Source organism: Solea solea, chromosome 5 (assembly GCF_958295425.1).
Source record: "Solea solea chromosome 5, fSolSol10.1, whole genome shotgun sequence".
In the NCBI taxonomy this organism is placed as follows: Eukaryota; Metazoa; Chordata; class Actinopteri; order Pleuronectiformes; family Soleidae; genus Solea; species Solea solea.
The window spans coordinates 3532571-3550659 of record NC_081138.1 but is presented as its reverse complement, the minus strand read 5'-3'; the positions used below and the strand labels follow the sequence as shown (position 1 = coordinate 3550659).

Genomic DNA, 18089 nt, shown 5'->3' with positions numbered 1-18089 from the left:
TGGTCAATTTAGAGTCTTCCAATTGACCTAATCCCCATATTGCATGTTTTTGGACTGTGGGAGGAAACCGGAGAACCCGGAGAAAACCCACGCACACACACTCGCGGAGAACATGCAAACTCCATGCTCCGTCAAAATCGTAACTTTTTAAAATACGCTGCTCATAAACAGACGGAGAAATGCTGATAAAAAACATTCATTCATCCTCTGACCGGTGGTGCTGTTAGACACAGAGCTGTTTCTCAGGACACAGATGAAGCAGTGGTGGAGCTGCGTTGGTCCTGCTAATGACTCTACCAGGGAAAGTATGCAGAGCAAACTTCTGCTACTGTCGTTAGGGGGCCCGACATCACACAGAGGGCCAGAGCCACTCTACTTCCTGTAGGTCTGCTCAGCAACAAAAAAAGAAAATTGTCAAGACATTGAGAACATGTTTAGGGTAGGATTTCATCTTCCAGCAGACGAGAAGAAAACCTGATGAAAACAGACAACTTCTATCACCAGGAGAGTTTTTCTCATTGAGGGTGAGATTGGTTCGGACCACAGGGAGCATCATTTACTAAAAACCTGAGGAGCAAACACCAGTAAACTGTTACAGGGTGAGGCTGAGATAACAAAGTCAGTTTCATCTATCATGCTTAATACAGCGTGTTGCCTGCACGCGATTAAATCTGTTATCTGCAGGTTTGTTGCGCCCAATTGCTGTGCGGGGTTGAGTTGACTGCAGTCGTGGAAGCGCTCACATTTTTCACTGTATTGAAAGATGCAGTATAGATACTGTATTACAGGGTCAACGTCATGTATTCAGAGTCAGTTTCTTAAAAGTACAAGTCATTTTAGTATTTAGTGGGGCCATTATTGTGTCATTCTCCTGTAACTTTTACAGAATAAACATAAAAAAAAAACTGAAAGTGTATTGATTCAACTGACTTTCACCCACGATAGAATAATAAAATATACATAATATACAAAAATAATACATATTTTCCTCTTGAGCAGTGTTAAAAAGCGTCTAGTAATAAACTGATCATTCCTGTGTGTTGACAATGTTGAAGAAATCAACTAAACACAATGCAGACATGTGTATTTGTTTTGTCAGCTATGAGATATGATGTTTAAAGTCGGAGATTGACTCCAGCCTGGTGCAGATACTGATGACGCACAACATCCTCCATCGCAAACACTGCACTGGCTTGTCACTTCTTCAAAGGGTCTTTGGACCTGACAAACAGTATACACACTTTTTAAACATCATCTTTTTCATCATTTTAGGTAGAAGCCACAAGAATTGAAACAAAAAAAAAGCAGGGTCAATTCAAATAAGTTAAAGGACAAAGGTAATTTTATCATAAAACATGGATTATACTGAAGTTATTGGTGCATTATTGTGTTTAATTCAACCCTAATGCTGCACTATAAACTGTGTTATTTGCTTTGAAGAGCTTCGTCTGTCAATACGCCCAAATAAAGAGTCACTCTGAAAAAGGACCTGACATTTGACGACCTCCTACGCTCCGTAGTGGATGAATGTATGTATTTTAACAAATCTGTTAAAACAATTTTAGGAATAATAATAATAATGAATAATGATTGTTAAAAATAATAATATTCATAGGGATAATAGCACGACCTTTCAAAACAGAGTTACGAGGTCTTTTACAATAACACAAATAATGCTAGTGTTATAATTTAAGTGGTAAAATACAAAAGCAGCCAAAATACAAAATTAGAAACATAAATTAAACAGCTAAAGTTAAAAAAAAATACAGCATAAATAAAGTGAGAACTAGAAGATTGCCTGAGATCCTCAAGCAGAAAGTTGTGCCTCACGTCGTGTCAGTTTTATGTTTACATGACTTTTACATGTCTGACATCAATTGTAACAAATCTAATTTCACCAAGCTCGGGTAGTTGTTGTTGTCACGCGATCCCATCATGCAACACTTGGAAGCAAAACAGACGAACGTTTTGGAAAGAAGCCACACAGACACATACAGTCTATACCAAGCAATGCAATTATAGGCATCAGGGACAAGCAAAGTGGAGTACTTACTTTATATCAGATACAGAATTCAACACTAACTTATCTTGATGGTTGTAAGTGTTCTCCAGAGTAGAGTTTCTACACAGACATGAAGGTCAGATATATTCAGTTTGTCAAGTTCTGCCAAATATTGCTTGATCTTCACAGATTTAAAGAACTCTGGAAGCTTGAAACCCACTCTGACACTTACTTTTGTCAACTGAGTCGGATTCAAGCTGGTACAGATGCTCTTTTTAAGCCCCTGCTTCAATCTGGAAATAATGGAAGAAGCCAGTACACAGAAGAATAAGACAACAGTGGCAAAAACAGGGTGAATTTCACGCCAGTTTATTTTGAGACAGATTTTATGCTCAAGCTGAAAGGAGACGATTTTGAATGACTTTAAGTTCAGGCTCATATTGTATTAGCAGGTGACGACTGTAGGCAGGAGCCTGAGCACAGTCTCCCATGACAGTGTTAGTTAAATCATCTGTAGTCGCTTCATGTCAATTGTGTCAGACATTAATTAACCACAAGAGAAGATTTCCTGGTTCACCTCGGCTGAGCAAACACAATAATTAATGGAGGACAAACGTGACCATAATCACAATTGTTTTTCCTCTGACCCCGTTCATTAAGCTCCTCTTCTGTGGCCTTTCACAGGGCAGCATTTAGGCGACACATTACAAGCACAGTTCCCCTTAAGCATCTGGAGACTGACCCAAGTTCACGGCTAACTCTGCCACTGAGACCAGACGTTTGTCCCTTCACCTTCTCCTGAGGACAGGAAGAGGCCTGGAAAGACCGCGGTGCAGCGCAAGGGTTATGTCCTCACTCTCCCGGGTGTTCTTCACTTAGAGGTCAACTACTGTATGTTGAATGGAAAAACAACAGGATCTGTAACAGGCATGACTCACGCTGATCCAATCTGCTCCACATCCTCCGTCTACGGCTTTACCCTCTATCGCTACACTGTGATTGTCTGTCCTGCTTTCACTGAAGACACTAAAAGAAGCCAAAAGAGATTCAAGATTGTACTAAAGAGAGCAGAAAACCAGATTAATGGGTTGCTTTGTATTTGCTGGAATGATTATAAAGGATTATTGCTCACGCTAAATGTTCTTTCTTAATGTCCGTCCTTGCCTAATGTTCATTTTTAAAGCGTAATTCGAACGTCACTGGTGAACTTGCTTGAAATTAATCCAGTCATTAACCAGTAATCTGTCCAAAATCTGTGTCCAATTCACACGGTATAATTGCACATATAAAATATAATGGCCTCCAATTAAGCTGCCAGACGTTTAATTGTAGCTGCTCTGTTACTGTTGCGTAACTGTCGCTGCACAAGTTGTGAAAACCTGGAGTGGAAATGTTTCAAATCATTCTCTGCACATTTAGAAGTCGACCAAGAATTAATTTCCTGTAAACAGTTAATAAGAGATTGAGGAGGGAGAACCCTAATCCTAACCCTTATGGAGATGTGCTGAGATAGAGCTGGGTGTCATCAGCATGGCAGTGAAAGGTTAAACCATGGCAGCGAATAATCTGCCCAAGCGGGAGCATGTATGGAGAAGAGGAGCGGGCCAAGGATGGAACCTTGTGGTACACCGCGGTTTCCCGTCAGAAACGTAGGAGTGGAACTCGACCGTTATGGATATTTCTGTGGCCAAAGCCAAGCTTTAATAATCAGGGCAGCCAATGACTGTGTCATGCTTTTTAAAATTAGCATTATTAATTTTTTGCCAATATCTTTGGTCGTTGTTTTGTTTTCCTCCGCCTAATAAAATGCAACAGCAACAGTGATGATGCACAAAAATTCAACAACACTGTACAATAAACTGTTCCAATAAACATTTGGGTGAAAATAGTATTTTAATTTTTAATAAATATATAAAATCAAAACGTTTGATAAAATAATATTTATCAAACGTCTGAGAACAAAGAAGTATAAATGTGCATGCATGCGTATTAATAATATGATTATTCAAGTCATTATTACATAAAGAACAAAAGAAACCCGTCCAGTGACTCCGCCAACGATTAACTCATTCTACCTCTACTTAAAACTCATTAGAAAGTGCATGTGCAGTGTCAGGATCTCCCCGCAGAGTGAAACAGAAACATGCAGCCTGAGAGCGGCGCGCAAAGACAAATGCTCAGTGTGACTCAATCAGCACAGATTATGAACACAAGGAGGTCAATTTATTAATGCCAGCGTCTGTTCCTCACATCCCCATAGCCCCCGGCTGATTGTCTTTCATATGTAGCACTGTTTAATAGCCACTGAGTGTCACGGCCGCACAATGAAGGTGATGAATTATGAGGATTATAGCGTAATCAAAAGACGCTGTGGCACGCTGCCAAGAAGGGGAGGGGGGGGGGGGGGGGGTTACTGAAGTGGGGAGGTATAAAAGAGACAGTGAGGGAGTGTGTGGACACAGAGTGAAGAACAGTGGGGAAGGAAAGAAATGTGAGGCGGGAATATAAAGAGAGAGAGAGAGCTAGAAAGGGTGAAGGACATTCCTTTATGAAATACGAGGACAGTGCAGTTAAAGGAGGTAAGGATGCATCTGATTAGTAAAAATGTTTATGTGTTGTCAGTCCTGTATTTCATTTTGGATTATATATCACAGTGTATTATAACGCCTATGTTTAAAGTGCATAGACCTGTAATTGGATGTGTATTGTAATTTTATTTAATCCAATAACTTCATTTTTTTCTAATTTTTCATCTCAAAGAAGACACATTGTTGTGTACAGTTTTGTGTGTGTACTAATCTCAATCTGTGTGTGTGTGTGTGTGCGTGGGTGTGTGGATTGTGTTGCGAGTGTTTCTTCGGTGGATGCAGAAATGTTTGAGCGTTCCCCTGACAAACGCTGATGGATAACACAGATGTGTAATCTGAGTGTGGGGCTCTGTCCAGCCCTAAAACCTAAAGACAAAAAAAAAACATGGATCATATCTTTACACACTTAATAAAAAAACATACTGTATTACAGTTTATCACTAAAAGTGAACTTAAATGTCTTTTTGAGTAAATATCTCTGAGTTAAAAAGAAAATTAAGTGTGTGTTTCCTCCCAACTTCTGATCCCACTCTTCTATTTACAACAGGAATTTGTGCTGTTGGACTTCCTGGTGTGAAACACACATTACCAGAGGTGAAAGGTCAAGGGTCAGAGAGCGAAAATGTCACTGAAGCCTCTTCTCTTCATCCTGGGAATCACCGCAGCCACTGTTGTTACCGCTCAAGGTCGGTGTGTCTCACCGAGTCTCCATGTTTATGGGCTTGTTAGTGACATGCGTGTTTCTAAAAAAAGCCACGCCCTCCCTGCAAACATGCACACATGTCCAACAGCACTCAAAGAATGACAGCATGTTCCCAGCTAAGTGTCAGCGTTTAAATAAAACTCACAGGTTTGACAACAACTGAAGGTCAAGCAACTACCCATAATTATGTTTATATGAGCATAGAATCACTTTGAAAATTAAAAAATAGTTCGTTTTCGTAGCCTTATATTAAATCTTTTGTTAATTGTCTGTTGCAGAGTCATGGAGAAGGGACAACAGAAAACCTGGTCCCTCTGTCTACCACTCTGAAGGTATTGTTTGTTCTAAACCACTCTAAAGTGTACACGGTGATTCTGTTAGTTGTTTAATTCGTTGTCATAATTCCATTCCTGTGGTAGTAGACGCGTTCACGCCACGTTTTGTCCCTGTGCTCTGAACGTATCCAGAAAACTACGAGTGGACCACATGGTTCAATGTCGATCACCCCGGAGGTCGTGGAGATTATGAGCAGCTGGACGCCATCCGCTTCTATTACCGCGCCCGAGTGTGTCAGACACCACGGGCAATTGAGGCCAGAACCACGGAATGGGTTCCCGCTCGTGAGACTGGGGAGAAAGTTCATGCGGACCCCACTGTGGGTTTCTGGTGCCTGAATGAGGAACAAGGCCCTGAACGTAACTGCTCCAACTACGCAGTCCGCTTCCTCTGCCCCAAAGGTTTGGTTTGGAATACCTTTGATATTCATCATGCTACCAAACAATTTCCAAGTTTATAGACTTAATAATATTTAGGCTATATTTTTCCATTAGATTTCAGTATGAATACTCAGGGTACCTCGGGCACCTGGTCAGACTGGGAGCCATGCTCTGCCGCCTGCGATCAAGTGGGGATCCAACTTCGTTCCAGAAACTGCATTTCTCTCTCTGTGCCTTGCAGTGGGCCTAAAGTGGAAGAGAGAACATGCAATGGACCCGAGTGCCCACAGACAGGTGAATTATCATTTTAATCTGATAAACACGGGGGATTTTTCACAAAAGGGAACATAACGTTTGTTTAACTCTGCCGTTTAGAATGTTCCCTACGTTGTGTGATTGGGAGGGCGAATGCCGAGTGTGACGCCTGCGTGTGCGAAGAGCACGTCCTGTTGGGTTCCGTACGCGGAGCGGGAGGTCTCACTGCTGAAGGAGCCACCATCACTCGCCACGGCAAACTCCTCACCCTAACTGACCACAACGGACACTTACGCATCCCCGGCATCTGCCCCGATGGCAACACCACGCTGACCATCAGCCTGCAGGGTCACGCCACCCTGAGCGTTGTTGTGCCACAGAGCACTGAACGCACCTCGGTCATAACTGTCCAGCTGAAAAGAACAGGTACAATCAATATCTGTGCATTGGAAGTTTGTCGACGTATCAGATTAGCTGTGAGCTGCATCTTTGTAATTTCATCCTCAATTGTGATTTGTCAGAGAAACTTCATGTGTTGAGCAACCCTGAGAGCAAGGCCAGGAGGGAGGGTCAAACCACTGCCTTCTGCTGCAAAGTGACAGGAACACCTCAGCCAGACAAATACCAATGGTATGATTCATTTTATTTATCAACCACAAGTCTGTAATCCTCCGTAGAGAATTATTTTAAATTAGATATGTCCTGCCTGTGTTTCCTTGTGTGTGTGAAAAAAACAGGTTTCACAACAACAGTCTCCTGGAGAAGCAGACGGACAACACCTTGGTCCTAAAAGACCTGCATCCTGAACAGGCAGGGGAATACTACTGCAGAGCAAGTGGTCCATCTGGAGCCGTCAAGACCAAGCCAGCAACACTCAAAATCATAGGTGCATTCTCATTAAATGTATAAATGTACACTACTAAATGTCCAAAATGCAATGTTGGCCAGTGATTGTGACAGCTAATACCAGTCAACTATTTTAGCGATGTAACATAAAGTTACTTACTCCTCCATTGAAGCCCTTTTGCGTCTCATAGAGCTCCCAATCAATATTAACCCTGGCCTTATCGCTTTCCTTGTCTGAAGCCCTTTTAGCAAAGAACAAAGATTAGTACTTTGCAAGTAAAACCATAGAGTTGACTATTGCTGGACACTACTCTTGGTTTGTTACTCACTCGATTGTTGCATCAAATTGGAACTCTTAACCATGAAACTCAGACTTTCAGAAAACAATAACATGTTGTGAATATGACAAGGGAGTGTTCAAGCGAACACAGCAAACAAGCCCATTTGAATGAAGCATCTTTACTGTTTACACAGGGTCTGGCATTTCCTTTGGTACTCAAATGCAACGGCCAAACTGGCAACCAAAACTGAGGTCTGATAGAGACTCAGAGAGGAGTGTGAAATCACTTGGTTAATATTTGTTTTCTGGTATCTTGAGAGGCAGAATGTTGCATATTGCACCTGTAAACACACAAGACGGTGATATGATTTAGCAGGAACAGCACAGGTGTTACTTCACTTTATGTAAGTCAAGGCAGTGTGATGATGAACCAGCATGGACTTAATGGGTATATTGTAGTTTGCAATAGAATAGTGTGATAAACTTTAAACAATTTTTTTTTTTTTACTCTCTACATCTCAAACGCAGGTAGAAATGAGCACTCGTGTAACCCCAAACCGGAATCCCACCACATCCGCCTTCCACATGACTGCTACCAAAACAGCACAGACTCATTCTACTATAATGTGGGCAAGTGCCCTTCAAGTACATGTGCTGGACAGCTGGACAATGGTATCAGGTGCAAGGACAAATTGTCGTACTGCTGTGGTGTGGAAAAGATGGAGAAAAGGCAGCTAACATGCCAGGGCTACCAACTTCCCATTATGGTGGTGATGACGTGTGGCTGCCAGAAATGTGTGGACACCAAAGCTATTGTGTATGGCAGGGCCATTGCTGCAGATAATGATGAGCCAATGAGGTTTGGTCATATCTTTATGAATGGAGTAAGAATCAGCCGCACAGGCTACAAAGGTACCTTCTCTGTTCAGGTCCCTCCAGACACAGAAAGGCTAGTCCTCACTTTTGTGGACAACATGCAGAAATTTGTCGACACCACAAAGGTTCTTCCATTTAACACCAAAGGAGGGGCGGTTTACCATGAGATCAAACTTCTCAGAAAGAAAGTACCCGTCACCATCAGCTCCACAGACACCAACATGCTAGAGCTTGGAGAGGTGGAGGGTGAGGAGGCAATGGTTCAGATCCAGATCCCTCCCAATTCTTTTTATAAAGAGAATGGAGAAGTCTTCACGGGTAATGTCAATGCTAGTGTAACATTTCTTGACCCAAGAGACGTCTCCACAGCTGCTGCAGCTCAAAGTGATCTAAATTTTGTAGGAGATGAAGGAGATACCCTGCCACTGAGAACCTATGGTATGTTCTCAGTTGACTTCAGGAGTGAGGAAAACAATGAGCCCCTGAATGCAGGTGAAGTGAAAGTGTTCCTGGATTCTGCTCAGGTTAAAATGCCTGAACACCTCAACACCATGAAGCTCTGGTCATTGAACCCTTATACTGGCCTTTGGGAGGAGGAGGGAAGTCTACAGGTGGAGAAAAAAAGAAGAGGCAAAAGAGAGGAAAGAACCTTTCTGATTGGTAACATGGAGATCAGAGAGAGACGGTTGTTCAACCTGGACGTTCCAGAGAATCGCAGGTGTTACGTCAAAGTAAGGGCCTTCCGTAGTGAACGCTTCATGCCCAGTGAGCAGGTGGAAGGAGTCGTAGTGAGTCTCATAAACATGGAGCCCTCAGCTGGCTATTCCACAAACCCACGTGCCTGGGGACGATTTGACAGCGTCATCACTGGGTCCAATGGTGCCTGTCTTCCTGCCTTCTGTGACGAACAAAAAGCTGATGCATACTCTGCATATGTCATGGCCAACCTTGGAGGGGAAGAGTTGGAGGCAGTCCAGTCTTCTCCCAAACTCAATCCTAACCTCATTGGAGTGCCGCAACCATACCTGGGGAAACTGAACTACAAGCGAACAGATCATGAAGACCAGAGAGTAAAGAAAACAGCATTCAGCATCAATGTGGCAAAACCAAGCCCCAATACAGCCGAAGAAAGCAATGGACCAGTGTACCCATTTGAGAGATTGAAAGACTGTGAGGAGGCCCCATTCAGCGCAGCACACTTTCGTTTCTCGAGAGTGGAAGGAGACCGCTACGATTACAACACAGTGCCATTCAATGAGGATGACCCAATGAGCTGGACAGAGGACTACCTAAGCTGGTGGCCCAAGCCCATGGAATACCGGGCCTGCTACATTAAAGTCAAAATCAGCAGTCCACATGAAATCAATGTGCGTTCCCACAACATGGGTGGCACCCATCCCAAGACCGTGGGCCAGTTGTATGGCCTCCGTGACACCCGCAGCATCCGTGACATGGACCAGGCAACCGTCTCAGCTGTTTGCCTCGAGTTCAAATGTAGTGGGATGCTGTACGATCAAGAGCGTGTTGATCGTACCCTGGTGAAGGTGATTCCACAGGGAAGCTGTAAGAGAGACCAAGTCAACACAATGCTTCAGGAGTATCTGGTCAACCACTTGCCTCTGGCCGTCAACAATGACACCAATGAGTTCACCATGTTAGCACCTCTGGACCCCCTGGGCCACAACTATGGGATTTACACAGTGACAGACCAGGATCCCCGCACAGCTAAAGAGATAGCACTTGGACGGTGCTTTGACGGCACCTCTGATGGTACATCTCGTGTCATGAAGAGCACTGAGGGTGTGGCGCTGGCCTTCACCTGTGGAGATCGTGAGGTGACACGACAGAGCGTCTTCCAGGCTCTGCAGAATCCCCAAGGTCAGACGGTGACCAGCGTAGTGAGAGGAGAAGGCAGGCAGAACCGACGCCGGCAGAGGGCCAATGCACTACGCAACAGTCGCAGACGTAGCACCAGAAATCCCACGGGAAAACGCAAAGAAACCAAAAACTGACTACAAATGCTCAACATGGAGACAAAATTATTTTACAATGGCACAACTTGATAGTGTGAACCTTATACAATTATGTACTGACTTTTTTTTCTAGGTGAATATGTAACTAAACAAATCTAGGCCTGTTTCTCACAACTCCTTCCCAAAGTGGTGTTGCCATTATTACACATTTTGTACTGTATTGTGGTAAATATTTACTTGAAACTGTAAATAGAGTATTTATTACACATGCCTTAAAAAACAGTGAACATGACCTAGATGCCGTGTTCTTGCATAAAAAGAAATCTGCGTTGTTGAAAACAAAGACGGAAACAACTTCATAATTTTGACCAGTGATTTATTAAATTAGATGTTTATAAAACACTGCAGATGCTGTATTCCCCATATTGTAATGTATCCAATTGTCCATGTAACATTAAAACTGGTCAGCTGTTAGAAAAGAAAAGGAGACACCCCTTTCAACTAACTGTAGCCCATATGAAGACATGGTGGGGTGAAGCCCATAAACCCCCGCTCCTCATCACACTTGATACAAGCCTGCAGAAGCAATGATTAGGAGACCAAGAGTACCAAGTAAATCCATTTCCCTGATCCATACTTTTTCTGAATTAGTACAAATCAAATTAGTAAATTGCTTTTGTCATGCACAAAAAATATCTATAAGCACTCGTTGCTTCAATTTTTCAAGGATATTCCAGAGATGTTATCAAGAGAATGGCTGTGAAGTTTTAGAGTCACGTTGATTACACTTGTCGTCTATCCCTTTTATCTTACAATGAATGTCGTGTGCTCTCTGTAATATTACAACTACTTACATGATGCATCGGACTCATCACACACAATGCAACCCTTCCAGAGATAAAGGTGACTAATGTACTGAATTATTGTTCTGCTTTTGGCAACCAAAGTTATAGATACTACATACTTCCCTGTGAGAAAACCAACCACAGGTAAGTGAGACCTATAATATATACATGACATTCTGGTTTACGAATTTGCATAGAACCTCGTGTTTCTATGTCAGTACACTTATAACTGCAATACTATATCTGCCATTTTGACAGAGGCGTCATTCATTATAAAATGAGCCCTGCAAAACTCAGACAACAGCAGTTACAAAGTATTCTCCATTGAAGCTGGGTCACCCAACAGATACTAGATAATGAGTATGTGTGTGAGAGTCGAGGCTGAATGAGACAGACAAAAGGCAATTCCATATGTATGAACACAATGAGTTGGTGAGACGGGATGCTCCCTGGTATAGTCCCTCTGGTCATTGAAGCAAAATGATGGGGGCAACACATAGTTCAGATTTTCCAGGATGGCACTGGACAGCATGAGAAGGTAGAGCTGGATTTCTATAGGGTGGGAGAAGAAAAGGGCAGTGGTGATGGAGCCAGCGTCACATGAAGTCCTCATAGTCTTGGGCGTAACCACCATCAAACTGTGCATAGTCAAGGTCATCTCTCAGCTGTGCTTTCAAACCGCCACCAGCTACTACCCCTTTCTTCTTCTTCTTTCCTTTGTTTTGCTGAAAAGACAAAAAAAAAGAAGCTAATTGAAACAGTCCATAGTGTACATTATACATGGGATACAAACTTACAGCAAAACAGCCTTTTCATTTAAACAGAATTCTTTGGTTAAACATTACGACAAACTCCATGATTCATGTGTATACAACACGCAGCATTCACAAGACATGTTACATGTTTCACTTGAATGAATCATTGTAGATTTAGTTTCATAACAGGAACCACATGAATGCTACATGACAAATTAGTTGACATTAACCATGAGCACACAGCAGGCGATAAGGTGGACAAACAGCACCCCCTACTGGCCGTGAGCTAAATATCAAACTGCATCGAAGATAAATCATGAACACAAGCATGCAGTAACTCACTTTTTCTTGTTTCTGTTTTTCACTGAGTAGGGCTGAAAGGGAATTACTGACTTTCTTCAAGTCCTCTACTTCCACTGCAAGAGAGAGAGAAGAACATCAGTCATTTGCCAAGCCTGCTTCAGCAGAAACTGCGTAATGATCAGCATTGTTCAGTGAAAAACGTGGTGATGGACTTACATGAAATACAGAGTTCCCGAAACAATGAATCCAAGAAACTTGAATAATGCACAGACTTTTCAAAATGGGATATCTTTTCTTTCAGCAATTTTTCAAACTCTGTGAAGTCCTCTTTGGACGATGGACACATGGCATCGATCCCAGTAACATTGGTGATACCTGCAAACAAAGAAGCAGCATACAATCTACTCACGAACATACTAAAAAATAAATCTGAGCTTATAGCAACATAAAATGGGACATAGGCAGTACAGGTTTGTGGTTATTGAGTGAGTAATGATTGTTTAAAAAAAACATTGACTTCTGGCTAATATGGTTATCAGACATTTTGTAATGTCGAAATACCAGTATCTAACCCAAAAACAAACTGTCTCAAAGGCAACAGTACAGGAACACTGGGCATTTGTTTATATTTACATTTTGTTTATTATACATTAGTTGTCAAGGAAAATATGCAATTATTTGTTAAGCATGTTCAGAGGTACACCCAATTTATCCCTAATGGTTCTGTTTTTAGTAAAAATGCACATTCAGAGAACAAGCTACAACAATGGCTTTCAGAAATGCTAATATGTTGACATAAGTGGTTGCGAACAGGCTTTTTTGGCAGAAAAAGGGTCCTGAACACAACACAGGCCTACATATATTCATATAAACGATTATACAATATATAGTCCATAAAAATTCCGTATTGTGTGTTGTAAACTACCGTATTGTGAGCCGTGATATTCTCTTACCAAAAGCATCGTTTGCAAGTTCCAAGTCTGCAGCCTCTTGTAACTTCTTCACTCTTAACTTCTCTTCGAGCTGTTCTTCAGGAGTGAGCTCTTCTGGCTGTAAAACAACGATACCAAGAAATCAAATTATAGATACCAGGACATAAAACTGAACACATGTGATTCAGAAAATAATAATAATAATAATAAAAAAGGTCCTCACCTCATCAATCAGCTCCTTCTGTTTTAGCTCCTCTTGTTTTTTCTTTATCCGATTTTCTTTCTCTTTAATTTTCTCAATCAACTTTTTCTTTTCGGAAACCTTAGTCTCTGAAATTACAAACGATGAAATAATGCAAGGAAAATTACTATTAAGTAATTTCATTTAATTGCAATAAAATGAACAGCACATGAAAGAGGACAATAAATACATACCAGGCTTTTTTATCTCTCCTTTTTTCTCCTCTTCCTCCTCATCATCCCAATTGTCCTGCAGATCAAAATGTTGGGGACATTCTGCATTTATTTTACAGGTTACACGGGCAACAAGCATACAATAAATGAAATAAGCCTTGTGTCAATTATGTGGAAAATAAATGAATTGTTTGGGAAGATCTAGAAAATTAATTTAAATCACATTTAAATTAAATGTGCTAATTAGATACATGGGGGACATACCCATTTACGTCTGTAATTTTGCACTCACAGACATATCTACATATTCCTGATCACACCAGCATTTGGTGTGACAGCCTAAGACTGTGCAACAGGTTATGTCTATGAAATTGGAAACAAAAGACTCCAACACTGGATAAACCCATTTCCCTCCAGGCCAATGAGACAGAACGTATACTGATGCCCATTTCCTGGTAAGCCATGGAAAAACTCCAATTTAGTTAATAGTAAAACTTTCTAATTTGAATATTTAAAATTAAACAAATGCTGTCCAGTTACAAACAGTCTCTAAGATGCAGTAGCCACATGGTTTGTGTAGCATCAACACCAGAAATGGTATTTTCGTTGAAGTCACCTTGACTTGTGGTAAAAATGTGCCTACTTCTCACTTGATTTATAACATCCGTTAACAATTTCCTGAGAAGTTAATTGTTTCAATTCGTAGTCTAATCTTTCCTTAGTACCTGATGTTAATTTTGTAAATACTGCTCCCATTTAGAGAAAAACAGACTTATGAAGCACAGCATATAAGTGGATGCCAGTGTGATTGACAGCTGGAATTGTGCAATAGGAGCCTGGTTGCAGGTGGCATCTGAATTTTCCATTGTGAAATAGTAACATGTCAGTCAAAAGAAAAAACACTCAACCCCAAACATTATGAAATAAAAACAGCCCCTGTAACATTTTTAAACCTTTTAGGAGCTCTAAAATAACAGGGTAGTGAATAAAATGAGTGTGCAAGTAGTATTTCAGTTTCACTTTACTAAACACTGGGCTAATTTGGGGATATAAAGTCAATCTGTCTCCGTAAAAACACCTTTACTTTACATTCATTTAAAACACCTCATTCATGATAATTTTTTCTCTTTTTCAACAAACTAGCAGATGAAATAATGTGTTGTTTTGTCTGTCAGAGTTAAAGAATTTTAACAGCATAACAGCCAACACTTATACACACACATATACACATATATACATATATATACATATACATATATATATATATATACATATACATATATATACATATATATATATATATATATATATATACACACATACACACACACATATATGAGAACCTTTCATGTTATACAAATTACTGGTATTGAGAAAACATTACAAGGAGAAAATTATCTTCTAATTCAAACTGGTTTAAGATCCTGTGTTGTTCTCCAATAATGTCTACATAATCATTGTTAATCACTAGAACCATTTCATTCAACACTTCCCTATTGAAAAGCACAACACTTAAATGTACATGTAATAACTGACTCAAATAAAAAAAAAAGAAGAAGACTCGCATTACACCACAAGGCGGCTCTGGTATTTGTCAGCATACTATAATTACAGCAATAAATCAATAATACCCCCTTCGGTATATAGAGGTAATTAGAGCAACTGACAGTGTCAGCACCTGGTTTACCACAAATCTGTTTTTCCTTCGTGCCGAGTAAAACCGATTTGCACAATTGAGGACGTGAAATCATCACTTTTTCTTTTTTGGCTACCATATGTGACAAAAAAACGTTAACAATTGAAGGGGCCTTTACCAGCGCGTTCTCTGTGTTTCTGCCAGTACAATATTAGCCTCCTGCGCTACACCAACTGCTGAACAGCATCTCTTGCAACACGCCTACTGTTAAGAAACTTCTAGGCCTAGTTCTTGGCTCGGTTGAGTCATCGACCCAGATGATGATGATTTCATCCGCTCGTAGCTAAACTTTGTTAGCAAGCTAAAGCCGCCTCATGGCAAACGAAACCGTGGGAATTCGGGACAACGCACATATGCTATATCTCCTACAGCCATTTTAAACAAAAAACGTTAAGCGAAAATGGCCTTAATGTCACTACACTTGATTCAACAAACAGACACTATTGTCGAGATAACTTAACATACGCGCTAATTTTATATGCATGGTAATATAAGCTAGCGAGGGTGCTAGCTCAGTGGCCCAGGAAGACGTTAGCTTCAAGCTACGTTAACCTAATTTAGCTCTGTTACGTCTTCAGAGTCGAGAATTAACGTCAAAAAATAAGATTACACCAGTGTTAACCAGTAGAAAAACACTAAAAGTGGCGACGCTACGTTACAAATAGACGCCCAGAGTTAACTAAGCTACAGTTGATTCGGTCTGCCTGTTGGTGCCTCATGAGTTAGCCACCAGCTAACACGGGCTAGGTTGGGATTGACAGGCAGCCACAGCCAGCGACGAAGCATGGCAGCTCAGCCGGGGCGACGAGCGTCGTAAACTACACATTCACCGGTGCGGTAAATCGCATTCATTGAGTCAAATACCGGTGGTCAGACTGTTTGTCATGTACATTTTTACCTTAACATCTTCCTCTTCGTCTTCGCCTTCCCATTTGTCCAGCACTGCTGCTGCTGCTGCCGCCGTCGCCGTTTTAGTCGGCTCCTCAAGCTCGAAATTGTCAGCGTCTGTAAAAACAAAAACATGAAATTCGTCAGGCCAATCCACATCTAACGACAGGATCTCACAAGAACAGAGTGTCGGGCTGCGGGGATGACTGTCCTCAGAGCGGGTGGTGAACAGACAACTATTCTCTCCTACTTAGTTTCTTACCCCAGTCCGCCATGTCGGCTGTGTTGCTTGTGTTTGACAGGCTCACAGTGGAGTCAGTGCTGCAGCCCGCTGGCCACGCTCTGAAACAGCTCCCACACGCTGAACGTCACTGTCAGTTTGTCTAATCTCCTCACTGCCCGGGATCACTGGAAGAATCAGACAACAGCATAGGTCAATTTAATTCGTCCAAACATACGAAGGCTATTATTTGGCTTGTTGGGCAGCCAATAGTACACACTCCGACCCAGGGCGTCGCAGGGGGGAGAAGTTAGGACTATTCCAAGGGCCTATCACTGAATGGCCCTCAAACAGAACTATTGTTTATTACTTTATTTTTAGTGTACCTATCATAAGAAAGATATAGTGACCACATTACTTTATTATAATTAAAGTATCATCATCGAACCGGACTCAATATTACTTATAAGATACAAATACATACTCAATATAACTAGTAGACTTGAATAAGAACAATCAGTGAGAGAGTGAGAGCCATTCACCTGTCTAAAGAGATATGTTTTTGACTCTTTCTCAAAAGAATCAGCAGATTCAAGACAGAGTCAAGGCAAAGGCATTCGAAAGCTGTGGTGCTACTGCTCTGAAAGGAACAATCACCTCTGGTTTTAAAATTGGTGCGAGGGGCCACCAAGAGGCTTTGATCTGAAGATCTCAGTTGGTGAATTATGGTCTGAAGAGGTCAGCGGTGTAAGACGGGGTTTATACTAAATACTAATGTCTTAAAATGAATTCTAAAATCAGTTGATTGACAGCCAGTGAAGGGAATATACAGGGTAATGTGTTCCAAAGACATAGAAAGGGCATTACAATAAACGAGAGATAAACACAATGGATCATGTTCTGGTGTTGAAACCTTTTGCTATGTTCCTCAGATGAAAAAAGCAGCTTTTAACTAGTTGCCTACTGTGGCAGACCAGTGACATACTCACACATACATACAGTACATGTCACTAATGGCACATTTCCACCGGCTCTACTCTTGGGCTGGGGGCCTGAAATTCAGAGTTCTGACTGCAAATGGAACTCACCAGGGAGCCTGCATTTAAGTGAAGTGACCATAGACTGTATATAAAGATGGACAACGCCACTGGTTGCAAACAGAATTGTGTTTGAATAGAATTTTTCCTTTAGAGTTAATGGTCTCAAATGCTAGTTCCAGGTCTAGTTATCAGGTTACCTAGAACATGCTCGCATCCTGTCCACAGTCAGTTGTGTCGTACTGCCGATTTTCAAGTTGCATCTCATATTTGCTGCAGAATCTATTATCATACGGTTGACTCAGAACTCTACAGTACATACTGCTCCAGTTAGACATTTTGTGCAGGAGTTCTTTTCCATATAACATTCACTTTTTCAGAAACATTACCTTCAGTGACTTTGATCTAAACTGGTTTTAATAACTTTGATCTTAAACCTTTGATCAAGTACATTCTAGTGTAATGACAGTTGGCAATTTGGGAATTTTTAAAAGAAAAAAAAAAATGTTTTGCTCACCTTATCAACTCAACTCAAGCACTTTGAAAATTGTCAGTCATTTGTTTGACAAAAATGTGTGAAAATTACCAAATATTGTAATAACCTAATGTGGGTTTCTTCGCATGTTTATCTGACCACGCTTAACCCTTTAACACCTAAGCCTCAAAACTTTTTTTTTGCTTATTTTAACCATAAAAAGGCCTCCAAATGTCCTGTGAGTAAGTGCTTTTTGCCCATTTTCCCAGAATAACTTGCAATATC

General features: G+C 41.1%; 2 protein-coding genes across 2 annotated transcripts; one reads left to right on the top strand and one right to left on the bottom strand.

The window, feature by feature from the left end:
* The first annotated feature begins 4468 nt into the window (after positions 1 to 4468).
* On the top strand, positions 4469 to 10646 carry cilp (cartilage intermediate layer protein, nucleotide pyrophosphohydrolase). Its single transcript, XM_058629599.1, has 9 exons — positions 4469 to 4581; positions 5138 to 5276; positions 5572 to 5625; positions 5761 to 6030; positions 6124 to 6303; positions 6385 to 6690; positions 6786 to 6894; positions 7002 to 7150; positions 7919 to 10646. The coding sequence occupies exons 2-9, from the start codon at positions 5213 to 5215 to the stop codon at positions 10276 to 10278; spliced, it is 3492 nt and encodes a 1163-aa protein (XP_058485582.1). The 5' UTR covers positions 4469 to 4581; positions 5138 to 5212; the 3' UTR covers positions 10279 to 10646.
* Positions 10599 to 17672, bottom strand: eif3jb (eukaryotic translation initiation factor 3, subunit Jb). The gene is made up of 9 exons (XM_058629600.1): positions 17530 to 17672; positions 16335 to 16480; positions 16083 to 16189; positions 13510 to 13564; positions 13298 to 13404; positions 13096 to 13192; positions 12359 to 12517; positions 12182 to 12255; positions 10599 to 11809 (listed from the first exon to the last, which is right to left on the bottom strand). Exons 2-9 carry the CDS (start codon positions 16345 to 16347, stop codon positions 11681 to 11683), a joined length of 741 nt encoding a protein of 246 aa, XP_058485583.1. The 5' UTR covers positions 16348 to 16480; positions 17530 to 17672; the 3' UTR covers positions 10599 to 11680.
* Positions 17673 to 18089: the final 417 nt, after the last annotated feature.

Bases quoted from the DNA above. Each gene is read 5' to 3' on its own strand.
- cilp (XM_058629599.1), top strand. From the start codon at position 5,213: ATGTCACTGAAGCCTCTTCTCTTCATCCTGGGAATCACCGCAGCCACT. The intron at 6,031-6,123 runs GTTTGGTTTGGA...TTTTTCCATTAG, and splicing joins CCGCTTCCTCTGCCCCAAAG to ATTTCAGTATGAATACTCAG. The intron at 7,151-7,918 runs GTGCATTCTCAT...TCTCAAACGCAG, and splicing joins AGCAACACTCAAAATCATAG to GTAGAAATGAGCACTCGTGT.
- eif3jb (XM_058629600.1), bottom strand. The intron at 12,518-13,095 runs GTAAGAGAATAT...CTTTGTTTGCAG, and splicing joins ACTTGCAAACGATGCTTTTG to GTATCACCAATGTTACTGGG. The intron at 11,810-12,181 runs GTGAGTTACTGC...TTGTCTTTTCAG, and splicing joins AAAAACAGAAACAAGAAAAA to CAAAACAAAGGAAAGAAGAA.